At 36.3% G+C, this 27,997-nt stretch overlaps 1 protein-coding gene across 4 annotated transcripts in view; it reads right to left on the reverse strand.

Annotated features, from left to right (window-relative positions):
• LOC111144760 (protocadherin related 15) overlaps positions 1-27,997 on the reverse strand; it is an 817,855-nt gene that overhangs the window by 410,937 nt on the left and 378,921 nt on the right. For all 4 annotated transcript variants that reach the window (XM_022499204.1, XM_022499203.1, XM_022499205.1 and 1 more), the window contains exon 8: positions 10,072-10,180. In XM_022499204.1, coding sequence (XP_022354912.1) covers positions 10,072-10,180 — 109 coding nt within the window. The remainder of the gene's footprint in view (positions 1-10,071; positions 10,181-27,997) is intronic.

Consider the following 27,997-nt stretch of genomic DNA (forward strand, 5'->3'; position numbering starts at 1 on the left):
CATTTCAGGACCCTGAGATCATGACCTGAGCAGAAACCAAGAGTCAGATGCTTAACCGACTGAGCCACCCAGATGCCACCCCTATATATTAGAGTACCCAGCATTACAAAATACTAACATTTTAAGCTACTATTATCAACAAAGACCTTCTTATATTATTGGAAGTAAATATATAACTCTATTATATTGTTAGTGTCGGTGTGGGAACTCTCATGGAAATGCCCTTTTTTGTCTCTGATGAGAACTTTTGACTTAAAGTTGACTTTGTCCTATATAAGTATAGCTACCCTTGCCCTTTATGGGTTTACGTATGCCAGAAATACATTTCCATCCTTTCACTTACAGCCCACTAGTGTCCTCAGGCTTAAGTGAGTCTCTTATTGGTAGCTTATCATTAGATCTTTTATAAAAAATCCATTTAGCTGGTCTATGTCTTTAATTGGAGATTTTAAACCACTTATATCTGGAGTAGTTATTGATGGGTAAGGACTTACTATTGCCACTTTATTAGTGTGTTTGCAGTGCAGCCCAGTGAGGGTGAATCAAAGTTGCAACTCAGGGCTGACAGTGGGGTCCCAGTGAGGGAAGACACACCGTGACTTAGGCCCCCCAAGAACAGGGCACAACAGTGACTATGCCCTGGGGGCAGTCTCACTGCAGTGACAGCTGCAGCTCCAGGGAGGAGACAGAGTAGAGAGCTCTGGGCAGCTCTGTCATCTAGGTTCAGCCCTGGTGAAGACCGTAGGTCCTCCCTAGCAAAGGCTACAAATGCCCATTGTGATGAGGTTTGCTGGGTTTTCTCTGCTCTCCTGGTCCTGTGAGATAGAGTCCCTTCAAGGGGACCCCTCCTGGGACCGAACTGCTCAGACTTGGGGAAGGCATAATGCAGGTAAAATGCTCCCTATGCTTTCCTATGTGGGAATCATCAGTCTGTAAGCCCTGTAGAGTTTCTGCTGTTTCACTTTTGTAGTCCAGAACTTTCACAGAGCTATTCCCATCAGTCTGTAGTTATTTATTGTTTTGTTATTTTTGTGGGCAAGACAAGAGTTGGGACCTCCTAGCCCACCATCTTATTGACATCACCTCCTCTGTATCTTTATGTACAAAAAAAAATATTATTCCTTTCACTTGGTTAGAAATTTTACCATTCCCCTTTAGTTTTGATTCTGTGGTTCTATGGTTTTCCGATTTAACAGAATGTGTTTTAGTTCTTGAAACTTATCAAGATTTTATTTCTTTTAGCCTAACACACAATTTTTAAATAAATGTACTTTGGGTTTTTAAAAACAATTTGAAAAGAGTGGTATTTTTTTTTCTATTTTAATCCCTTAGTCACTTAATCACTATATGCTTACTGAATTTTTATCAACTTGATCTAAGTTCTAAGAAGGTAGCTTTAAAATCTTTCACTATGATAATTGTTAAATAAAAATCTCCCTATATTTCTTTCTTTCTTTTTTTAAGATTTTGTTTATTTATTTGACAGATAGAGAGATCACAAGTAGGCAGAGAGGCAGGAAGAGACAGGGGGGGAAGCAGACTCCCTGCTGAGCAGAGCCGATGTGGGGCTTGATCCCAGGACCCTGAGATCATGACTTGAGCTGAAGGCAGAGGCTTAACTGACTGAGCCACCCAGACACCCTCTTCCTGTATTTCTAATAGTTTTTGCTTTATATGAGTTTCAATGATTTGTCATTAAGTAAATTTACATTTAATTAAGGGTTTGATTTTGTCAGATTTTGCTTCTGCATCTTTTGAAGTAATCATGGGTTTTGTCGATTACCAAGGTGTATTACACTGCCTTATTTGTAAATAAAACCAACCTTGCGTTCATGGGATAAATTCCATTTGGGCACAATGCATAATCCTGTTTATAGGCTGCTGGATTTGATTTGTTAAGTATTCAAATGAAAAATTCTGCACCTATATTCATAAGGGATATTGTTGCATAACTTTCTATTCTTGTGCTATCTTTGGCTAGTTTTGTTATCAGGGTGATTCTAGCCTCACAGATTGAGTTAGGTAGTATTCCTTGCTCTTTTATTTTTTGGAAGGATAGCTGTTAAATCTTTTTTTTTTTTAAACTTTGGTTGAATTCCCTGGTCAAGACTTCTGGTCTTGGGTTTTTCTTTGAGAAGTTTTTTGATATATCAATGTCCTTACAGGTCATAGGTTAGCTCAGAATTTTCTGTCTTCTTGAGTCTGTTTCAATAGGTTGTGTCTTTCTAATAATTTGACCACAGCAGTTTTCTAATTTGTGCATGATTGTAGGTAACATAACCTTATAATATTCTTATGTCTAAAAGGTCAGCAATAAGGTCCTTTCTTTCATCCTAGAGTGAGTAAACTGCTTCTTCTCTTTTATATTCCTTTTTTTTTAAAAAAGATTTTATTTATTTATTTGACAGAGAGAAATCACAAGCAGGCAGAGAGGCAGGTAGAGAGAGAGGAGGAAGCAGGCTCCCTGCTGAGCAGAAAGCCCGATGAGGGGCTTGAACCCAGGACCTGGGATCATGACCTGAGCCGAAGGCAGCGGCTTAACCCACTGAGCCACCCAGGTGCCCCTTCTCTTTTATATTCTTGATCAACATAGCTCGAGGTTTGTCAGTTTTGCTGTTCCTTTCAAAGAATTTAAATTTTAGTTTCACTGATATTCTTCACTGTGTTTTTTATTTTCTGTTTCATTAATTTCCACTCTAGACTTCATTATTTCTATCCTTATGAGTTCTCTGTTTTAGTTAGCTCATCCTTTTCCAGAGTCTTGAGAGATTACATTGTTGATTAGATTTTTCTTCTTTATTAATGTTGGCATGCTCAACTTAAATCTCGCTCTGAGTATCTTTTCATCTTCATCCCATAAATTCTGGTGTGACATGTTTTCATTCTTACTTATCTCAAAGTAGTTTTCTTACTCTCTTTGTGGTTTTTCCTTTGAGCCATTGACTATTCAGGAGTATCTATCTAATTCCACATATATGTGAGTTTCCAAATTTCTGTTGTTAGTGATTTCTGATATCATTCCATTGTGGTCAGTAGCTGGTATAATTTCAATCATTTTCAATTTAATAACACCTGTTTTGTGGCCTAACTTGTGGTCTATATTGAAGAATATTTCATGTGTCTTTAAGAAAAGGTGTATTCCATTGTTTTGGGTTTCAGTATTGTATGAATATCTGTAGGGTATGGTTGGCTTGCAATGCTGTTCAATTCTGTCCTTGCTCCCCTCTGTCTAGCTGTTGAATCCATTACTTATGGTAGGGTTGCAGAGTCTCCAACTATCATGCTTGAGTGATTCATTTTCCCCATTCAGGTTTATCAGTTTTTGCTTCATGTACTTTTGGACTCTATTGTTAGATGCATATATGTTTTTAATTATTATACCTTCTTAATGGATTGACTCTGTTGTTGCTATAAGATGTCCATCTTTGTCTCAAATAAAAAATATTATTGTATAATCTATTTTTGTCTAACATTAGTAGTATTACTTCAGCTCACTTTTAGTTATCATTTGTGTGGACTATCTTTTCACAACTTTTTACACCCCAAAGGTTTATGTCTCCATAATTGAAGTGTGTCTCTTGTAGACAATGTATGGTTAGATCATGTTGTCCTTTCTTTTTTATCCATTCCGTTAATCTCTGCCTTTTAGTTGGAACATTTCATTAACTTACAATTTACATTGATTGTGTTTACTAAAAAGGTAGGATTATATTTACCATTTTGCTTTCTGTCTTCTATATTTCCTGACTTTTCTGTTCCTCTATTACTCTATTACCGACTTATTTTGTGTTAAATAGATATTTTTCATATGTACTGTTTAAATTCCCTTGTTGTGTCTTTTCATATAAATCTTTAAATTGCTTAAGTAATTTAAATCTTTAAATTTGCTTCCCTCTTTCTAGTTATTATTGCAAATGCATATTTATACATTTCATATCCATCAATGCTGATATCTAATTATTGCTTTATAACCTTTTCTTTATATTAGATAGAAAAGGAAGAGTTACTAGAAAAAACTATACCTATGCTATCTTTTATACTTATCTATGTAGTTGTTTTTTCCACTATTCTGTATTTCTTCATGTAGATTTGAGTCACTATCTATTGTGCTTTAATTTCAGCCTTAGATTTCTCTTTGATATTTCTTATAGAGAAGGTCTGGTACTGACAAACTCATTTTCTTTTTCTGGGCATGTCTTAATTTCTCATTCATTTTTTGAAGGAAATATTTGTCATATTTAGAATTATTGATGAGCATTTTTTTCTTTTAGTACTTTGAACATGTCATCCCACTGTTTCCTGGCATCCATTGTTTCAGATGATAAATCATAATTTTATAGAGAACTAATATCCATGAAAACTCACCTGTACTTTCAAATTCTTTATTTGTCTGTGTAATTTGGTAATTTGATTGAGATGAGTCTGAATTTCTTTAAGTCTATACTTTCTGAAAATTCACTGAGTTTCTTGGATGTGCAGATTGTTTTCCTGAAATTTAAGATGTTTTTAACCATTATTTATTCATATATTCTTTCAGCCCCTTTCTCTTCTCTCCTGGGACTCCTGTTATGAATATGTTGGTATACAAAATGGTATCCCACAAGTGTCTGAGGCTCTCTTCTTCACTTTCTTCATTCTTTTTTTCTTTCTGTTCTCAGATTTGATAATCTCAATTGATCTCTCTTCAAATTTGCTGATTGTTTCTTCTCCATACTTGAATCTTCTATTAAGCCCTGCTAGTAAATTTTTAATTTACAGTTGTTGTATTTTTCAATTCAAACATTTCTATTAGGTTCTTTTTTATAATTTATGTCTCTTTGTTAATATTATCTATTTGATGAGATAGCATTCCCATATTTTAATGTAATTCTTTGCATATGATTTTCTTTAGTTCTTTGATATATTTTAAATACCTGATCAAAGTCTTTGTTGTGTCTCCCCCCCACCCCCACCCAGTTGAAAATCTTTGTAAGCCCAATGTCTGGGCTTCCTCAGAAACACTTTTGTTATTTTATTTGCCTTGTGTATCAACCATTCTTCCCTGTTTTTTTCTAGTCTCATAATTTTTGTTAAAAACTGGTCATTGCGGGGCACCTGGGTGGCTCAGTGGGTTAAAGCCTCTGCCTTTGGCTCAGGTCATGGTCCTAGTGTCCTGGGATCGAGCCCCACGTCGGGCTCTGTGCTCTGCAGGGAGCCTGCTTCCACCTCTCTCTATCTGTCTGCTTCTCTGCCTACTTGTGATCTCTGTCTGTCAAATAAATAAATAAAATCTTAAAAAAAAAAAAACTAGTCATTGCAAACAGTATTATGTGACAACACTGAAAATCAGATTCCTTCCTTCCCCAGGAACCATGGAGGATATTGCTTGTTTTAGTTGTGCTCATTCATTTTCTCAACTAATTATTTCTGAACTAACACTCCAAAATCTGTATTCTTTGTCATGTGGTTCCACTGAAATCTTTAATAGTTCAGTGGTTAGTTAATGATTGGAAGAGATCTTTGAACATATTTAGAAGCAGTAATTCTCCTAGTCTTTTTTGAGGAGGACTTTGTGTATTTTGGATCACATCTTTAGTCTTCAGTCTTGCTGTTTAGAATTCGACTTTAGCTTTTGCTTTCTGCTTTTCCAGAAACTCAAGGTAACCCAGAGCTGAAAACCCAAGGCATTCTCAGATGTTTTTGAGAATTCGCACTACACTGTTCTTATTGTTGCCCTAAGATTCCTAGAAATAAGTCAAAACATTTTATAGACCCTATGGATATCATTCCTGCCTTCTTTCTTAAATTTACTGTTTATTTAGCTTATTGCTTGTCCCAATTGTTATCTATCACTTCAGACAGCAACAAAGTAAAAACACTTGCCTGTAACTGATTTTGACAAACTCCTCTCCCATCTTCCCCCTCCAGCTCCCAAATAAGGCTTTTTGTGCTGGGTGAAATCTGAGTCAGGTTTTCATGTGGGTTCTTCCAGAGAACCACGAAGTTTTGTTCTGCTTCTTCCAGTGACTGCCAAGCTGCTTTGGGGGACGGGGCAGGTTGTTATTTTTTAGTGCTACTGCTGAACTAAAGAGCAGGCAATGGGAATCGGGCAAGTGAAAAATTCCAGAGTTTAAAAAAAAGTTATTACAAAGAGTCATCTGTTTTTCTTTTAATAAATGTTCCCTGGGTTGTTTTTAAACCTTGGTTAATTCAGGAATTAATGGCCCAAAATTATGATTTTCCCTTTTTTTTTAAACCAATTTTTCATTGCTTTTATGGAAGGGCAAATTTTCAGGAGTCTTTACTTGTCTATTTTCAATGACTTCACCTCAGATGGGTCCTTAAATTATTATAACTTTAATTTAATCTTACATGTACTATGATTTTATTATATTGACTATAACAAACTTAAAGGGCTTCATTAAATATCCAACCCAGTGTTTGTAAAATCATAAGTGCCCAAACAAAAATAATTCAGTTCATCTAAATTTATGTCAGTTTCATTGAAAATTTTAGTTTACCAGAAGATTCTATTTTGTACTTATTAGTTGAGATTTTACTGTCACTTTTTTACCCTTTAGTATATGTTCCAATTTAAACCTAAATTTCATCTTCCTAATAGTAAAACATGAAAGGAGCATTTGTTGGACTGACTATCAGAGCTTTACTAATTCCCACCAACTGCCCTTCCCCATTTTGGGATGAAACAATTTCCATTTTAAGGCAGTAGTCAATTTTGAGGATTTTTTTTTCAATTATGAATTTTTGACTTTGCTTATAGTTTGAATATCTTTCACTCATTTATCCCTGCTAATCCCATCCCTCCCACCCACCCCATATACAATGGTATCATTTTTCTTGAGGAAAGCCAGTGGACACATCATAGGAAACAATGGATTGAGGTGACATAGGGTCAGGTTGCTGGGGGAATAATCAATAGGAGAAGAAATAATTCCAGAACTGATGATAGTTATAGTAGGACCAGTGAAGGGGTTGGCAACAATCCTTAGATGGCCTTTTCACACACCTCAGGATCCACGTCCTCACATTCAGTAAACAGACCACCAAGAATGTGTGTGAGAGGAGAACTCTCCACATGGAGATTGCGAAAACTAGCTCTGAGGAACACATACATTCAGAATTATTTGGGTGGACTTAAGGAAAATTAAGACTTCTGGAAAAGTAAGTAAAGTCAGAGCCATGGAAATCTCATTTTGTATGTTTGATTTTTGTGTGTGTGTGTTTCTATTCTTACCAGTCTTATTTAACTTAGGAAACATGATTTTTCTTCCTAATGGTAATGACAATATCAACTAACATTTACTGAGAACTAACTTTTTTCTAGGCACTATTAACTATTTCCCTGTATGAAATCAAATCCTCAAAACCCTTTTATAGAAGGTCTGTTTCTATCAACTCCATTTTAAAGAGGAGTAAACTGAGGCAGAGAAATTAGTAACTCACCCAGCATAATCATATAATTACAAGTAGTAAGTTTTAAAGTCAGGATCTGAACATAATTGAAACTACCCATATAACATCTTGCCTTCTAGAAATATAAATATATGAAATCATATCTTTTTTTAAAACTTGGCTGTGAAAGCAAAGTTAGTGCTAGTGGTATGTCTATTATTTAGGACTATTCATCATACTACAGTTGGTGGCTGATGGTATAGAAAAGCAATTCATTATTCTGCTCTCATTAATATATTTGCTTCTCATTTCACTTAAAGTAAATGACAAAGTAGATTGATAATATAGAAGATTCTGTATTTTCTGGCCCCCTCTTATTTTTCACATTTTCTTTCTTTCTTTTTCTCTTTCTTTCTTTCTTTCTTTCTTAAGATTTATTTATTTTTTCAGAGAAGGAGAGAAGAAGAGAGTATAGGGGCAGGGCAGAAGGAGAGGGAAAGAACTCTGTGCTGAGCTTGGAGCCCAACTTGAGGCTCAGTCTCAAGAGCCTGAGATCATGACCTGAACTGAAACCAAGAGTCGGATGCTTAATCAACTGTGCCATCCAGTCACCCTCACATCTCCTTTCTACTTCCCTCTCCAATGCTACTGACCTCCTTGATGCTTCTGAAAACCAATAGGCAAGCTCCAGCTTTTATCTCTGCCCAGAAACTATCTCCCAGATATCAACATGGCTAACTCCTCTAATGTCCATAAGACTTTACTCAAAACTCACTGTTTGTTTGTTTTTTTTTAAAGATTCTAGTTATTTATCTGACAGAGAGAGAGAGAGAGAGCATAAGCAGGGGCAACAGTAGAGGAAGATGGATAGAGGAAGGCTCCCCGCTGAGCAGGGAGGAATTGAGGGCATCCATCCCAGGACCCTGGGATCATGATCCAAGCTGAAAGCAGCCACCGAACTGACTGAGCCACCCGGTTGCCCGTCAGACCTCACTTTTTCAATGAGGTATGCCATGTTCATCCCATTTAATGCTAAAATTTATACTGCAACACCCCTTCTGTACTTCTACTCCTACTTATTAAGCTCTATTTTTCCCACAGCACAGACCATCTCTATCATGTATAATAAATACACATGTATTTATTATATTTGTTGTTTGTTGCCCGTTTCTGCTCCCGGAACACCAGCTGCGTGAAGTGAGGAAACTGTCTTCCTCCACAGGGTAGATGCTTATTTATTGAAAGAAAGAATAAATGCAATTTCTGAAAGTGAAAGAAACTCATGAATACCAATGGACTTCAGCCCACTCTGGGTAGTCTGCTTCTCTAAGAGTGTCTTTAAATTTCATCCTTTGGACTTAGTATACGCTGTATCAGCCTTCTAGGTAATTTCTTCCTGGAAACCCTGATATTTCTGCTGAAATAACTCTAAGCAATTTTCTCAGAAATACTTTGTACTTTCTTTCCATGATCCCATGTAATATGTGGTTCATAGCTTATTTCTAGTGCTTAGAACTAGGTATTTGAATTTATCTTTGGACATGTTTCTAGCCATAGACTCCACCCCTCCCTAACCTAGAACATTTATCTCTCATCTTTGCATCTATAGTACCTAGCACAGCAACCGACATGGTGTCAACCCTTCTGTTAATGAGAGGAACAATGGCTATTTCTTTTTATCTATGCTAAGGCCCTTACAGACTTAAAAGATGGAGGCTTATATTCATAAGGTCTTTTAAAAAAATGTAATAGTCTAATATCTGTAACTGGCTTATGACAAGTGTGTAGTTCCAGAGACAACCTTCTTACAGACAACATTTCTAAGTGGGATATAACGTCATATTTGGAAATCTATCTAATGTATGTAGGCTGTTGTATTACTATGCATGTGTGCACACACGCAGGCTGAAGGCTCAGGGTTAGAAAGGGGTTGAGGACAATGTTAATTCCACTGAATAGTGATTCTGAAGCATACTTCAAAAGCAACCTCTTCTTCATGAAGAGATTTATGATCTGTCTCACATGCATCTCTCTCTCTAGAGACTATAAACCATGCAAAGCAGCAACACCCGTATTTTAGCAAAAGTAATTTGAGAAGAGTATCATAATCAAATTCTCATCATTTTTGCTTTGGTATAATTACCAGTATATGCACAATGATGAACTAGAATAACTCCTGTGAAATTTTTCAAGGAAAAATTAGCCAAGGTATAATATATTGTGTACCCTTGGGTAATCATGATCCTTCTCCCATATGGTTCCAAAAACCCTTATTTAACTCAATCATATATTTTCAGAATTACATAATTACATTTAACCAATGGTAAAATACTAGTAGAGCAAACAATGTATATTTTCAATCTTTTTTTTTTCAAATTTTTCTCAGAGAATTCTTTATGAGGTAACACAGAGAAAACTACCAATATGTAGATTATTATTCATTTTTTAAAGTGGCTTCACTTCTTCAATTAAAAAAAAATTCTATGTTTTCTTCTACACATTTCACTAAAACTAATTCTAAGAGAAAAGCCAATATTTTTAAATTCATTTTTATATAAAAATAGTAATTTCCAAGGAGATCAACTTTGTTATTAAAGGTGTTTCCTTTGATTTGAGACCGCTTTTTCTACATGGTTCGAGAGTGATAACTGAGAGTGTAAAATGTGAGTAAATACAAACCAACAAGGATGGAGTAGAGGATGCCTGGCCTATCTGATGGTGGCTGGATATTCCGGTCCTGGTCAACAGCTTGGATGGGCGGGGTAACAATGATGGGGTTCAGTTCTTCCTGGAAAAAAATTCGGACAGTTTAGTTCAGCTTTATTATTAATGCCTCATGAAAAACTGACACTCAGGGATTGGGTATTATAGTTTGGACAGCTAGGTAATATCTGAGCTACTATTAAACTCAGGTTTCAGGTATTAGATCTTATAGTCTGGACAGCTAGGTAATATCTGAGCTAGTACTTAAACTCAGTTTTCAAGATCTGTAACTTAACATTTTAGACTAATTTTGAATCTGAAGAAGGAGCAATGTGGTCTCAAGGTCAAAATGAAAAGACAGAGTAATTATGCACTTATAACATTCTATCAGGAATTTCTCCTAAAAAGAAAACAAGGAAGAAAGATATCATTAAAGTTTGAATCTTCCCTAGATATAATTTAATCAGAAAAAATGTGAGGCTATCAAGTATTATTTTTGTCTGTGTTTAGACAAGATTCGTAAGAATATTTACATTGTTTTTCTTCCAAGATCGTGTTTCAAAATTTCACATAATTTAATTATATTAAGATAAAATCTTTCAAAAGTGATGCTTTAACTGAATAACAATCAAAGCTCCATCATTGCAAATTTTATATAGTTAAAATTAATTCTATATCATGCATGTATATACATTTAACTTGCAGTTATCCATAAGAAGATGCTATTTAAAATAGCAATACATTTCTCTAAGTCCTTGTTTCCCAATATGATGTTCAGAGGTGTACTCTTCTGCTATCATGATAGGCAAACATTTTTCTGTTAAGAACCAGATAATAAATATGTTTAGGTTTTGCAGGACATAAAGTATTTGAGTCAGCTTTTCAACTTTGCCACTGTTAACACAAAAACAAGAAATGGGCATGACTATATTGCAATAAAACTTTATTTACAAAAACAAATGGTGAATAGGATGTGATTTGTTAACCCCTATACTAAATTATAAGTTATAATTTATAACAGCTATGCTGAAAAAACAAATATGCACTCCACACAGATAAGTTTGTGATGCACGGTATTAAATAACTTTTCAAAAAGCTAATCTACTCTACTGCAGGTCTTTTCAGAGATGTATGTGCTAATTTGCATAATGACTGTCCAAGAAAGGGGTTTATTTGCACATTTTCTAGAATCACCCATTTACATCTTAAACTCTTACAATCCCTTAGAACACAGCTTGAGAAATACTGCTTTAAGTCTCTACAATGCTCAGGCCAAATATAACAATAATTCTATTTTTAAAAAGATGTTATTTATTTGAGAGAGAGAGACACAGTGAGAGAGGGAACACAAGCTATGGGAGTGGGAAAGGAAGAAGCAGGCCTACCCCCGAGCAGGGAACCTGATGCGGGGCTCGATCCCCAGGATCCTGGGATCATGACCTGAGCTGAAGGCAGACTCTTAACGACTGAGCCACCCAGGTGCCCCTATAATAGTAATTCTAAAGGGAAATAATGTCTATTTAAATATATAACTTCACATTCTAAGGAATCACTGCAATGTTACTTTAATTCTTCTCAAATGATAGAACCTTGACACATATCATGTACTTTCAAATAAAATCAGTAATTTCTAATCTCAGCAGAAATGCACAGTGGTGCCATGCTAAAAAGGCAATGATATTAAACTGTACTGTCTGATACTTAATTTTGATTAAGTTATGTTAAGTGATGTTAAGCATAGCTACAGTATTAAAATATATTAAATTATTGAAGTTGCAATAATTGAAGATAATCACTGACCAATAATATGGAGTTCACATACATCTGAGGGACTCTGCCCAGTTCATAATCTCTCATGGGCACTCAGTAGTCTAAATGTTATTAATATTTTCCTAAAACAGAGAGCTCCTGGTAGGGATAACTTTCTAATATTCTATTCACTTGCTGAAACATGGATTCAGCACCATGAAAATGTCAAATCAGTATCAAAATTATGCCATTAAATCTAGATGACTACTGTTTTGTTGTTGTTGCTGCTGTTTTTACAGAATACAACACATTACAACAGAATACTCTTCTTAGACTCTTCCCCTTGCTCCCTGTTTCTGTCCCTCTTTTTCTGTTTTATGCTCTCTCTCCTCCCCCCTACCCCTCTCTCTCTCTCACTCACACAGACACACACACACCCCTTCTCAATTTCCATTTTACTTCCTCTGTAATCCTGGATTTCTCTTGGAACTGATAAAAATCCAAAGCTCTTTAAAGTATGTATGTTTGAATGGAGGAGTTAAGGGCTGATAGCTCACCCCAGACATTTTTTCAAAGGAATCTGAGCGCTAAAGTCTCCGTAGAGCTAAGCTGCTTCAGTCTGGTTCAACTAGCAAATCTGTGGTAGCTTTTCCCAAAGTACAGGTCGATTCAGACCTTGCGAAGGAATTTCTAATCTCAGGATTATTTTGCAATCCCTTCCTCCTTCCCATGCTCAGGGAAATATACTAAGGGACCCTTGTTTCCTGTTGTTGGAAATAACTTACCCAGAATTAACAAAAATTGAATCTGAGCTCTTCTGGGAGAGGGTCCCAGCTGATCACCTTTACTCCGCTGTTTCTGTGGATCTGCTAAATACCCACACCTACGCAGTTTTAATTTTGGTAACGAGTTATATAGTTTAAATCCTCTCCTGTACAATCTAAAGTTGTTAGGATGAGCAATGGGGTTTTAGTCATATAATTTAAAATTATGCGAACAATAGATAAAACTAAACATAACATGGTAAACAAAACCCAGAGGGAGGGAGAGGTGCTAATAGCATTGCTCATCTTTCATAGTCAGTTATTAATAAATACATGGTGAGAACTGAAGAAATAAAAGGAAGCAAGTGTGCTATTTAGAATCAGAAGATTTAAAAATGCAAATACCAAAATGTCCACGACTCAGGAGACTGGATTGAGAAATGAAGTTAGGTGCGACAAAAGGTATTTATTTAAAAGCCATATAGTCCCATTTCACTATGTAGTTACCATACCCTGAACTTACTTTTAATACTACAAATACATAAATTGTACTAGTGAGAATAAAATCAACCCTTTGGGTGAAGTCTTCAATAAGTCTCTGGAAATTTGGGAGAACCATAGCTATCCTGAATAACTCGTTAGGACTGACTTGTCTCACGCTATAAAAACTAGCAACTTACCTTAAGAAAAACTACTCTCCCTTTTTGTTAAAGATTTTTTTATTCATTTTAGAGAGAGAAGCTCCAGCAGGACTCAATCTCCCAAACTTGAGATCATGACCTGAGCCGAAATCAAGAGTCCGAGGATCATCCAGGTGCCCCAGAAAAACTATTTTTCTTATGCTACCATTAATGAGTTTTTCAGAAAATTTTCGTTTAAAGGCAAAAAGAATGAATTCTCAGATATAATTTCTGAGATTATCTCCCACGTACATAGGGGTCTCTGAATCTTGAGAATTTTTAACACGAGCAACACATAACATTAAAGGATACTGTGTTTTGTTTAGAATGACACTGTTAAAATATTTAATATAATTTCTCATAAAGATAAGTAACATTTAAACCAGAGTAGGAAAATTATATATGCATTCATTAGAAGAAACAACATAAGAACACGCATCATTTTTTTAACTTTTCTCTCACCAAAAATCTCTATATTAGATGCAGCCAGGCACTGGAAGGGCATACAAATAAGCAAGAAAATCCTAGAGGGACACAATTCCTTAGAATAAGCAAGAATTTTATGGAAAAAGCAAGAATTTTATGGGAAAAAAATGTAGGGACTCCTGGGTGGCTCAGTCAGTGAAGCATCTGCCTTTGGCTTAAGTCATGATCCCAGAGTCCTGGGTCCAAGCCCAGCATCTGCCTCCCTGCTCAGCAAAGAGTGTGCTTCTCCCTCTGCCTCCTCTGCCTTCCCTGCCTTCTCTCTTTCTCTCTCAAATAAGTAAATAAAATCTTTTAAAAAAAGAAAAAAAGAACAAGCATGTAATCATTTACAAGGTTTGGCAAACAATATATACTTATTTAATACATTCTTGTCACTTTGTATTCTACTGAATTACACAACCTGGTAAGAGATCGGTACGGTACTCTCAGGTGGACTCCAAGGAAACAGTCCAGTGGTAGCTACTGTGAGAACAACCTTCATGGGTCTTGTGAAAAGGCGAGCACCTATGAAATACGTTTCCTTTAAAGAAACATTCTCTTCAAATAGATAGTAACTACTGCTCCTTATTTCTCCTGTCCCTTTATTTCTCTTAGCTTCTAATTTTACTGTTGGATTCAGAAGAATTATGCTCAAGAAATTAGAAATTCACCCATGGCTTGAATATGCTTGGGTGTCCTTAAGGAGAGGATTAAGAGGATTCTTTATGCCGGCATAATTATTGGAATCACTCTTCACTGGAAACTCTGTTGGCCAATCTGCGCAAAAACAACCCACAGCCTAGTGCGAACAGTATGCAACATATTTGATTCATCAAGTTGAATTCCAGGAGTCACATTAAAAAGGCACCTAAACACCCTGCCCCTAAAGCAGGTCTGCCTTCTCTCAGTCTTATTTGCCTTCGAGAAGTCATGTCTCCTGAATTCTGCTCCTGCTAATGGGTGCATGTTATAAGTGAACAGAAGAGCAGGCTTGCATTCCCATGCTCCTTGAATTAGCCCTTAAATTTCCTGACATATTTAGTAATGGTGATTCACCCCTAAAATGATTTAAGTCCACATAACGAGATTCATGTCGTGAGGATAATCCTAGAACCTATCAAACAGTAACAAAAAGATTGTCTACAGTAGAAATATTTTCTGATTCTATGGTTATAAAACCCAAGATTATTCTGCTAGAGACACATGTTTCATGATCATTTTCTGGAGAGGCACCTTGTCTTTTCAATAGATCTAAGACCATGTTTTCATGTTCAACTCTTGAATTCTTTTGAGAAAGAATTAGAGGTAATTAGGGGGTTGGGGTCTGTGAGGACTACTTATTCCTTCTACGTGTTTCAGTCCCAATTCTGCTGTATGTCTATGTATAGATATACCTGTATCTATTTACACAGATAATAAGGAAAAATGTATTCACAAACAATCACAAAAGAAGATTAAGGAACCTGATCTGTAGATTTAAGGAAGCCCCAACTCTTTTTTCCTTTAGGTGTTCAAACTATAACCTTGCATAAAAAATACATTCAAGGGAAACTCAGAGATTTCGGTGGTAGAATGCTTTCACCATTTTAACCAGCGTCAAACAAAGAAAAGTCATGGTCTACAGGACTGTGAGATCCATTCTATCTCACCCAGAAAGTTCAAAGCACACATAATTCTCTTGGTTCCTAAATCTGTTTCCTGGGCAGGTAGACTAACTTTGAATAATTTTAGCCAAGTCTTATATCTGAAACAGTTTTCATTTCACCAATGGAAACTAATCAGTATCATTTATCATACAAGCCAACAGGGTAGTAAGTTTTGAAAATAAAAGCTTACATTTGACATTTAGTAACTTGATTAGTAAGGCTTTTAGCCTCAGTGAAGATACAGGTAGAATTTAAAGCACTCTTTAAATTCTAAATTTTCTTTAAAAAGTTTTAAATATTCTTCAACTCAGCATTGGAGTGATAGCTTCATATGAGTAACAGACACATAATATTACACTGAACCCATGATAGTATTTTAAATTAAATGAGAACATCATAACAGTCTCCAAGAGTGGTCAATAGAAAGGCTTGCCCTGTTACTGGAAAACCCTAGAGAGGGCACAGTAAGAAACAATCTTCCAAAGGTAAACTGAGCTCAAAATACCACATGTGTCTCTAACATAAGAGTCAAGCTTGTATATTTTATTTAATTATTATAATTCTTAATTTGTATTTTCAAATGGTCACCCTTCTATTTATAGAATACTAGACTCAACATTGTTTAGCTATGTGGTCTATATATATTTCTTTAAGATTTTATTTATTTATTTGACAGAGAGAGATACAGTGAGAGAGGGAAGAGAAGCAGGGGGAGTGAGAGAGGGAGAAGCAGGGGGAGTGAGAGAGGGAGAAGCAGGCTTCCTGCCGAGCAGGGAACCCACTGCGGGGCTTGATTCCAGGGCCCTGGGATCATGACTTGAGCCGAAGGCAGATGCTTAATGACTGAGCCACCCAGGCAGCCCTATGTGGTCTATATTTTAATCAAACAATAATCTTACAGTATTAAGAAAGCTGATAATTATGTTAAAATAGTAAAAACCTCACCATCACCTATAAATATATGCAAGCACTGATAATTAAGTGATTTAAAATGTTAGCAAGCTATATAATATCTAATTTTTTTTTTTTAGATTTTATTTATTTATTTGACGGAGAGAGATCACAAGTAGATGGAGAGGCAGGCAGAGAGAGAGAGAGAGAGAGAGAGAGAGGGAAGCAGGCTCCCTGCTGAGCAAAGAGCCTGATGCGGGACTCGATCCCAGGACCCTGAGATCATGACCTGAGCCGAAGGCAGCAGCTTAACCCACTGAGCCACCCAGGCGCCCCATAATATCTAATTATTGAATGTTACTCTTAAATTCCTTTCATTAATTTTTATGTGTTCTTTACACTTAAATACTTCCTTTTTTTTATATCCCTAAGAAATTTTTAACACCAAATTTGTATTTCAAATCTATTACACACTTCCTTTAATGAAAGAATAGGGTTTAGATTTTGTGAAAGAAAATTTGGTGGACATTGTTATCTCATACTATACTGTAAATGTGTTATTTTCCTGCAAACTTTTGAAAATGTTTAGCCAAACTGTTGTTTGTTTCTGTACATTAACTGACACAGAAAGGAAGAATGGATATGTTCACGCATACTCTCATATAAACATATACACACTTAACACACTCCCTTAAGATGCCAAACCACCATTTCTGCTTTTTCTTTGATTAGTTTTGCTTTCTTCAAGTGGCAGAAATACTGCATTGCTTGAAAAAAAAGTATAAGATTTATATATAAGTATATATTTACATATAAGTATAGAAAAAGTATTTTAAAATGTTCTATTCTCTGTGAACACTAAACAAAACAAAACAGTATTAAGGTGGGTGACATGGGCCAAACCAAGTAAGTTGGACTTCCTTCCTATGGGATCACAGAAGAAACACAGTAGAACATTCACATATGCCTTTGAACCTTATATACTAAAACATCCATGATGTCTGATTCTTTTCAGTCTTCCAGTTTTGATAATAATCATCTCTAGAACCAGAAGAGCAGAGAGCCCACATGAAATACTCTGACCGCCATGATCCACGAAGAGCGTCAGCTTCTCCTGATCACTGGAACTTTACGTCACACATTAAAGGAAACAAGCAAAACCACCCTGCAAAACAGATACTATGTTGTATCATTTTCATGAGCAAACTGGGCCTGCTTCAATGTCAGGCTCTTTCTTATTCTGATGTGTCTCTGAAAAATTGTTTGAGATATATTTTTATATTTTACATATTACAAAGTATTTTACATATTTTTACGTAATATACCCTGATGGCATGCTGTGTTGAACATGTGCATTTGAACATAATTGCAACTGAATATTTTACTAATATTTGACCTTTTTACTAATACTGCCCTTCTTTTCAAAACATTTCTTTGAATCTTTGCCTTTTAAAATCATTTCTTTGCTTAGACTTAAGAAATGTAGTTTGAGCTATTTATTTTACAAAAATTATGAAATACATGCTCGGACATGTATTTATAAGGATTATTTGTTACAACCTACAACTTGCCTTTTAAGAATACACTTTATATGGAAGTACTATATATAACAGACTTTTATAAATCATAAATTCATAGCCTGATGAATTATCACAGTTATATGTAATTCTAAATGCTACTGACATGAAGAAATAGAATACTGCCCGTGTATCAGAAGCCCTATATTATCTGTTTTCTATGAATCACTACTGTCCCTTCCATCCAAAAGATAACCTGCCTTCTAATATCATAAATAGTATTTTTTAATTTAAAAAAAAGTTTACTTGTCTTAAGGTGTTACAAATAGAATTATATCATATGGTGTGACTACTAACTTTTTTCATTTATTATTAGGTCTTACATGATATGCATGCGTACAAGACTTAGGACCATGCAGTGTAGTCTCCACACACTCATTTCAATGGAAGTACTGTGTTCCATGAAAGACACATAGCCAACTTTCTCTCCTCTTCACACTGGTGATGGCGTTTGGGTTGTTTCTAGCACATGCTGTGACAGAGTGCTATGCCCTTCTGCATGTCTTCTTACACATAAATATATTTGGGTTAAATATGAGAATCCAATTGCTGGACGTGCATGTGTTCTGATGAGCTAGGTCCCTGCCACACAGTTTTCTAAGCTAATCCTATTGGCTTATAGTCTTTACTGAGTGTTCCCTAGCTTTGCCGACAGTTGATAATTCCAGTTGTTTTAAGGCTTAACCATTCTGGTAAGTCTGTACTGTTATCTCAGAGTGATTTGAACTCTTTTACAATGTGTGACATTTGTGAGGTGTTGGTTCATGTCTTTTGTGCATTTTTCTATCTTTTTCTCACCGGCTCATTAGAGCTCTTTATATATTACAGTGTTAAGTCTTTTGTCAGCTTACTGTTTGGTAGACATTATATCCCAACTCTATTGCTTACACTTAGACCCTATTAAGGTTGTTATGTTGAAGGAAATTTCCTAATTTTAATATAGTCCCATTTATCCCTTTCTCTTTCCATTTATACTTGGCTCTTTCCTCTACCTGTACACTACTTTGACCCGAGGTATAGCTGATAATTTTCTTTATGTATTTCTATACAGAGAATACTGTACTCTTCCTTATTAAGATTTATTAAACACTCATGTTAGCTGTATGTCTGAGTCTTCTTGCCTATAGCTTTCCTGAGTGCAGGGAAAGGCCATATGGAAAGTACCAGAAATATTTAGGGCACATCGGCACTTAAGAAATGTTGACTAGGGACGCCTGGGTGGCTCAGTCAGCTAAGTGTCTGCCTTTGGCTCAGATCATGATCACAGGGCCACAATCCTAGGAATCCAGTCCCGCATTGGGCTCCTGCTCTGGGGGAAGTCTGCTAGTTTGCTGCCTGCTGCTCTCGCTCTCTCTCTCTGTCCAATAAACAAATAAAATCTTAGGAAAAAAAAAAAAGAAGTTGAATAAAGGACTTCTCCATTCTATAGTATTCCAAGAATTCTTGAGCCTCACAGACCTAGCCTTGCTTTCTGCATTCCTGTAAGACCTCCAAATACACATACGGATGTTTTATGAGCATCTTCTTACTATACTAAGATCTTTCTCGAGCTCACAAAATTACTGCACCCAACTAAACTGAAAAATGGGGTCTTCATGAGGGTATCTCAAAATACACAGATATGGGTTCAAAGTGCATCATGGAGATGGCCTTTCAGTGACACAAACAGTTTCACAAACATTGCAATAGATTGGTGAGCTCCAGCATCCTATAGGAAAGCATTTCAAACTCGCTAAATAAGTAGCTGTAGCACTTTTCAGTAAGTTATTTAATCCCTCAGATCTTGAATCATAATTTTCACAGTGAGGTTAACAATATCTACATTCTACTAATTGGTATAAGGATTCATGAAAGACAGTATATTAAAAAAAAGTAAGTGCCATGCTTAGTAATGGATATTATTATAGTATTATTAAAATTACCTCATTAATTTTGTTGGCATTAAAATTGACTCCAAGTTATAAGCAGAGAGAAATGGAAATTTTTTCATGTGAGGTTGGAAGCTAATTTGAGCATATCTTGCTCAGTTTTCTGAAAACATGACACCAACATGAATTTTGAAGGTTTTACTTAAAATTGCATAACTGATCAAATGTTTGAGGGAATGAAGGGGGACTCTCATTACTATTTGATCTTAAACCAAGATTTAGATGCAAAACCTGCAAAGCAAATTTTCTAATGATTATACTTAACCATAATTTTAAGATAGTGTATCAGAGAGTTTGAATATTCACTTAAAATGAACATTTCACTTTATTAAATTGAAGCTTCAGTGAAATTCTTTCCTATACACTCAGACACATTAGTCTTACATCCAATTTATAAATACATTCCCTATGCTTTGATTACAGAAATGTTGTGATAACTCCCTAATTTATTAATAAGTTCCTATGGAGAGGCTCATAGTCACAGCGACTCAAAGCATATGTACACAGTTTCCTCTAGAATTTCTTTTATAAAGATGTCTATTGATGAATATTAAGAGAGACCGCTGACAGAAAACTCACATGTTCAAGTATTATGAGTCAAATATTCAAAATAACAAGAATTGGAGAAATTCAAGTATGTATAGCTTAAATAAAGCACACTTCAATCCATGTATTGGGGTGAGGCTGGTAGAGATACAGGTTACATGTGCATCTGATGGAGTGTGGACAAGGGAGCTAAAACAAACAAGCAAACAAACAAAACAACCCACAACCCACAATCAATAGGTAGATAAATAGGTGGATGATAAACTGATAGATAATCAATAATTTGGGGAGAGTCATTCAAGTACCTTAAAAACAATATAGTTTAATTTTCATATTGTTGGTGATGGAAAACATGTACAGGTAAATAGCAAAAAATGTTTTTATCTTTCTGATGAAGAAAAAATTATCACAGAGTGTCCTCTAAGTATAGATACAAAGAGAAAATATTTTAAACCCTGCAACCCAGTGCCAACATGTTCAGGTATTTTCTATCAGCATTTGTCACCTATGTATCTACCTTGTCATCTATGTACCTACTTAGGTGATCTTTCAGGACTTTATGTGTATAAATTTTGTTGACTCTTTTACCTCTCATTACTTCATAATCCTGTTCTGAGCCAATACATATGCTTCAAAAACACAATTTGCAATAATATGCAGCCTGTACTAATGTTATAAATTTGGCTCTCTAGCTATACACTTGAGTTGCTTGGATTGTGTTCATTATTGTTCTGTGTCTTTAGTTACTTCCTTCGGTTAAATTCCTAGACGTGGAATTTCTGGATCAAGGAATGAGAGCATGTTGAAGTCCTTTGTACAAATTGCCAGATGGTGTTCCAGAAAGACTGTGATGGTTTATTTCCTCCTCAGTAGTGTGTGAGTGTTTATAATAGCACATGTTTGTCAATATTGAGTGTGATATATGCCTAGGGGATTGCTAAATAAATGTGAGGTTTAATTCTGCATTTCTTTGGTTGCTAGCATAATTTATGTGATATATTTATCTCTGATTCTTCTGTTCATTTACTTTGTCTATCTTTTTTTTTTTAATTTTGGTATTTTAAAATTTTATTTCCATGGCATATGTGCCTAGGACAGAAATCAACACTTTGTTAGTAGTCTGACAAAATTTTTTTTTTTTTTTTTTTTTAGTGTGTAGTTTGCCTTTTAATGTTTTTTGTTTTTGACATCTAGAAGCTTGGCATTTTTATGTATTCAAATATATCCCTCTTTCCTTTTTTGACTTCTGCTTAGATAGTCTTTCACCATCTGAAAGTTATATAAAGGCTGCATTCTATTTACTTTCAAGTATTATGGTTGCAACATTTTAAGTTTAATGTGTTAATCTATCAAGAAAGTTGAATAGTAAGAATTTAATAGTAAGAAAGTTGAATAGTAAGAACTGTGGATGGAATTTTACCCCCTCCTTTTGTTTAACTAGTTCTAAACACTCTCTTTGCTTTCACCCTTCTTCTCTGCCTTAAACAGACATCATAGAAAATTTAATCTCTTTCAAAAACCTAACAATCCTAGGTTTCTATCATATTCTATTATACACTGCTTTACAAATCTTAATTTGACCATGACTATGATGATTTAAAATAGCAATTCAGACTTGCTTTATCATATAAGACCTATGAAGGTCAGGAACGTGTGTGTGGAAAGTAGATATTGGAAGAACATATGATGATTTAAAATAAGGAATTAGATCCAGATAATCTAAGTTTATAGAAAACTAGCAACAAGATTCATAGAAATAAATAAGATGGAATTCCAAACAAGAAAATACCATCTAACTGCATTTGTTGTCTCTAATTTGTGACATTTCTACCTTCTAGTTCCAAACACACACACACACACACACACACACACACACACTGCTGTCCTTGATAATAAAATTTGAGAATTGAAAATTACTATTAATATTAGTTATAGCTTACTATTATTCCTATTATTTATATTTTACATTTCCTTTAAGAATTATTTTATACTCCTGCTCTCATACATATGTATTATACATGTATACATTTATAAATTTATAATAAAGTTTTACTGGGTTACATTTATACTACATTTTGTTTATTGGTTTTAATGCTCACATCTAAACATTTGTATCATGATTTACTTATTTTTAAATTCTTTATTTTTGTTTGACAATCGGCCAACTGACACGTCCTTGACTATTTTTTCCAGTAAGAACATGTGAGTCCATGTAGATGTTAGAATGTCCAGTGCTACACACCTGAATGAAAATTTGACTGAATTTGAGGTTCTCTCTTCACAAAATTTCCTCTATTTTCTCCTATGGAGCATATTTTTGAATTGTAACTAATATTTGCTTTCTTCCTTCATTTGTTTGCTTTAACTATCTGGTAGAAATTCTCTTTTATCTTGGAATGAACATAGTATACCAGGGACTTTCCAAGGATTAGTTCCCTTGCCTTCACTGTGTTTCATGATTTGAACACCTTGGATCTGTAAACATAGGGGCTTTACAAAATTCTAAAGTTCTTTTCTTATTCTGATTCTTTCTACAATGTTTTTGTTATTGTACATGCTCATTTTACCCAATGTCTGTGTCAACACTGAGGCTATTTGGCCATCTGATGTCACTGCCTGACCCCTCCAGGACCCACCTGCACTCTGGATGGTGTCACACACACGTGAGAGAGCACCACAGGGCAGTGAGAGGAGTCCTGGATTGACCAGGACTGGACAGACTGAATCCCGCCTCTCTGGTTAGCTCTCTTCCTGGGGCTGCACCCTTTACTAGCCCATAAAGAAAGGAATATCAGTGTCTTGGTTAGGAGGTTTGGCAATTAAATGCAGAAGTGTTTGTAGAATACCCATTTCAATGCTCCCAGCAAGTTCTAAGTAAGTATTAATAGTTATTTGTGATTAATAAAGCATTCTTCCTTTTCTGCATCTTTAGTCCTACATTTTCTGTCTTTAGTCTCTTTAGTTTTACTTTATTCTCAGTCCCTATCTTTATTTCACTGTTGGTCATGTTTTATACATTTCATTCTTTCTCGAGTTGCATTTGAAATTCATATTTTTTTATAAATATTTTGTGTGTGTGTGTGTTTTTAAATAAATGTTCTTAAAGAACTTTCCCCCTTTTATCTTGAAAATAAAATATTCTTCCTCTTGAATACTGTGGAATATTTTGTGGAGCCCATGTGTGTTTGCACCAGGGCACTGGGTGGATGACTGACCCCTCTGAGACAGAGAGATCCTCTGTTTCTGTAGCAGAGACCCTGAAATCCATCCTTGTCCCTGTCTGGACTGTTTCATTCTCTCTTTTTCAGGACTGTGGCTGTCCTGGTAAAAATCCTGCCTTCTCCTTGTCTCCAGAGTTGATGCCACATTTCCTCTGTTCTTGGTCATCAATGCAGGTAAAGAAGGCTCCCAGGGCCACCCACAAGGGCAATCCAGACCTTCCTCCTCCAGCAGAACAAGCAGACAAAAGACACGACAAAGGAGGTGTCAGAGAAAACCATGTTTTCATCAGCGCTCGCTCATCCACAGCCAGAACAGAGGTCCTGGGAGGGGTGTGCTCCACAACTTCTCAACTGTAGAATACCCATCCTCTCTGAGATCAGCCTTCTAAGTGTGCAACAGTAACATTATATGATATCCAATTACACCCATTAACATATCCACTTAATCATAGAGGCTTCTCAGCTTAAAAAAAAAAAAAAAGTAGCCTTTGCCAGTCCCTTGCAGTAACTATTGCATTTTAATATCCAATAAACACTAGTTTTTAAAATCTCATTATTCTATTTACATATAAATTTCTTTCTGATCTAGAATATAAATACACTGAAGGGGACCATAGTGTTTTTTTTTTTTTTAATTCAATGTTTTATTCCAATTCTAGTTAGTTAACATATATGGTAAAATTGGTTTCAGCTGTAGATTTCAGGGATTCAGCACTTACATACAACACCCAGTTCTCATCACAAGGGCCCGCTTTAATGCCCATCATCCACCCTCATCCCTCCATCAACCCTCAGTTTTTTCTCTACGGTTAAGAGCCTCTTATGGTTTATTCCGCTCTTCCTGCCACCACCGCCCCTTCCCCTGTGTTCCTCTGTTTTGTTCCTTAAATTCCACACATGAGTGAACTTATATGCTGTTTGTCTTTCTGTGACTGATTTGTTTCACTTAACATTATGCCCTCTTTTTCTATCTACATTGTTGTAAACGGCAGGATTTCATTCTTTCTGGTGGTTGAGTCATATTCCATATATATATATATGTGTGTGTGTGTATATATATATATATGTATATATATACACAGATATAGATATAGATATAGATATAGATATAGATATAGATATAGATATAGATACAGATACACATACATACATACCACATCTTCCTTATCCATTTCTCAGTCCATAAGCATTTGGGCTCTTTCCACAGTTTGGCTGTTGTAGATATTGCTCCTATAAACATCAAGGTGCATGTGCCCCTTCAACAGTATTTCTGTATCTCTTTGTAATTACCTACTAGGGCAATTGCTGGGTCGTACATTTCTTTCATTGTTTGTACCTCACTTGGTGTCTTAACATAGTACAGATACTCAAAAACCATTCACTCGATAAGAAAACCAGGTTTTTGGCTATTGAGTGAATTCTAGAAGGAGAATAATCACAGCCTGATGGAGCTGGTACTGGAGAATCCAAAGAACAAGATAAACTTAGGAAACAGGAACAACTGGCGGTAAATTTTACTGGGGGTTGGGTTTACTGGAAAAAAGTGAATTTTAAATTCATAGTTCACAGCAGGAACAACTGAAGAGAAAAAGCAATGGACTTATTTCGTCATTTTAATATTAATTTTCCAATACTGATTGGTACACTGATCGAGGTTCTAGTGCTTTATAGAGCTCATGCTGTGTGCTTTTCCTAAAAATAGGAGGTGAGAAAGAAGACAGATGGAAGCATCTTGTTATCTCTCGGCAGGATTGAGTCTGCTTCAGTGAACAGAATGAACACTTAACAGAGCACAGACACCACCACCCTACAGACCGGATCTCACGCACTCTCGTCCATGGCTGCTACTATCTTCTGAAACGTAAAGTATGACCTCCTCCAAACAAAACCATCAGCAACATTTAAATCCCCACCAAACTGGGGTCTCTGGAAGATGTGGCTCTTTGTGGAAGTGCAAACGAAAACACTCAGTTTGAATGTGTGAAAGAAGTATAACCCAGACTTGTTTCCAGACTTCCATTCTGTCCAGCAGTAGAGGCTACTTTAAACCACAGTGGGGGAGCCGTTGGTAACTGGATGCTAATGTGCAGGGTACCGATAGAGGTGCTTCTTATGTCTCCTTCAGATGGCCTTTGTGGTATTTGTTACAGGGTCTCTGGAACCATCTGCTAAACTTTTCAATTTTCCTGCAGAAGTTCAAGATAATAGTATTTTTTTTTTTCCTTTCCTGGTCCTGCTTTGATGTCTTCCATATAGAATGTGCTTATTTCCCACTCTGCTGACATTTTTCAAAGTGCACGTACTATCACACTGGCATGAAGGTCATTTAAAAAAAAAACCACAACTGGCGTGCCTGGGTGGCTCAATCAGTTAAACGTCTGCCTTCAGCTCAGGTCATGATCCCAGGGTCCTGAGATCAAGTCCCACGTTGGGCTCCTTGCTCAGCAGGGAGTCAGCTTCTCCCTCTGCCTCTGCCCCTCGCCCTCAGCCTGTGAGCATGTTCTCTCTCTCTCTCTCAAATAAATATATAAAAAAAAACAACTAAAAATCAATTGATCAATCACAACTGCTGAGCCTGACACCAGAAAGCAAATACAGTCCTCATATGTGAGGATGCTGGTAAAGCTTCAGGTTATCTGCATTTGGAAACACAACTCAGGAAATTTTCGTGTGCAATAAAGACTTTTGCAGATCACTTATCCCTTTCTAGCCCTTTCTGACAATCTTTCCTAAATCTCAACCTTGGGCAATGTCTCATGGGTGTGGTACACCCATGGTCCGTCCTTCACAGCCATACTGAACAACATTTCACACTGCATTTTAATTTACATTATGCTACAGCTCTTCTCACCTACGACTCCGTACGTATTCTATTTATTCTCATTGTTGAAAGCCAGGATTTTACTCTTGTGATAAAATGATTCCAGATATCAAAATTTAATAACCCCAAGCCTACTTCCAGAACCCTATTGCTACATTTATATCCCCAAATACCAACTAGAAGTATTCAAACTAGGAAAAAGGGATGAGAAGGAATCCACAGACCCAGAACTCAACTGAATTGTACATGATACCCTTCAACTGAGTTCAGTAAGCTGGTCAACAAGCAAGCACAGTGACAAGAAGTTTGGTAATTCAAAATGGGCAAAAAGTGGAGTTTTAAATGGAAAAAGAATTTGAACTACTCCACAGGGATCATAAAATAAAACAAGGAAACTAATAAGTAATTTTTTTAAATGAAGGGTATCAGATGGTCAGCTTTATTTACTTAGAAAATATTTGAGATTGGTTTTTCTAATCAATTGACCCACAACTACGTATTGAAAGAAAGTGGAAAAAAACAGAATCCCATTTATTGATATTCTACCTGTGCCTGGTTCTGTTTAATTCTCACAACCTCATAGTTGGAAAAGCCATCCAAAGCCTCGGGAGTGGTGTGCCATGAGGAGGAGCGTGGAGCCCTTTGATGTCCCAGGCCTTCCCCTGCCTGCCCTTCTGTGTCGTCCACCATGTTTCCCATGTCTCCACTCAAGTATCTCTGGCTTTCTTTTCCCTTTTTCCCCCCAAAATTATTACCGACAAAAAGTTCAACATGTAATAATAAGAGTACTTTTTTTGGTGATACAGATCTATTAAAGAGGAGAATGAATTCTTTTCGCAGGGAAGAGAAGATTTCAGTTAATTGGGGATAGTGTTCTCTATCACCAGATTGCAAATGCTCATCTATAGAACACACACCTTCCCCATATACAGCATCCACCTGTCTAACATAAACAGGGTGAGTCCGGACTTGGCCTGTGGGCCATAGTCTGCCAACCCAAGGCTCAGTGCCTGGAGTTTCTATTCTGAAGCTCGGTATGCAAAGGGTCTCCAAAATTTGGCTGCACCTTACTACCTCCCCATATCTATTTGTCACTGTTCCTATTCACATACTGCTCTCGCCCAACAAAACATGTTAATCATTCACGGGAAACCGCTTCACTCCCTGAGTCCACGTCTTTGTCCCTGCTGTAGCTCCCAAGACTTCTTAATATCAAGAAAAGTTCAAGGATCTTCTTAAAACACCACCACCTTCTTGAGGCTCTTTGTGAGCCTCTGGGTGGAGTTGATCTTTTCTCCCTCTGAATACTCATAGAGACAGGTACTGCCTGCTTCTGATCACTAGCTCGCATACTATTCCCAGATTAGACCCTGAGATCCTTGAACACAAGTCCTAGGTCTTGCTCGTTTGTGTGGCTCCCTTGGCATGGACCTAGAGAGACGTCCAGCAGATGGCTGGGGAGTTCATGAATGAGCACGGAGGGAGAAGAAGTCAGAGCGGAAGCTTCATACTTGCTTCCCCATCTCCTGGTGCATGCCAGGCCCCTTCTAATGAGCTCCCTGCCTCAAATCCCTTCTGTTTAACTAAACGCCACGGGCTCTGTTTCTCTCCGTG

Source organism: Enhydra lutris, unplaced genomic scaffold, assembly GCF_002288905.1.
Source record: "Enhydra lutris kenyoni isolate GAN:26980312 unplaced genomic scaffold, ASM228890v2 scaffoldscaffold12, whole genome shotgun sequence".
Classification (NCBI taxonomy): Eukaryota; Metazoa; Chordata; class Mammalia; order Carnivora; family Mustelidae; genus Enhydra; species Enhydra lutris.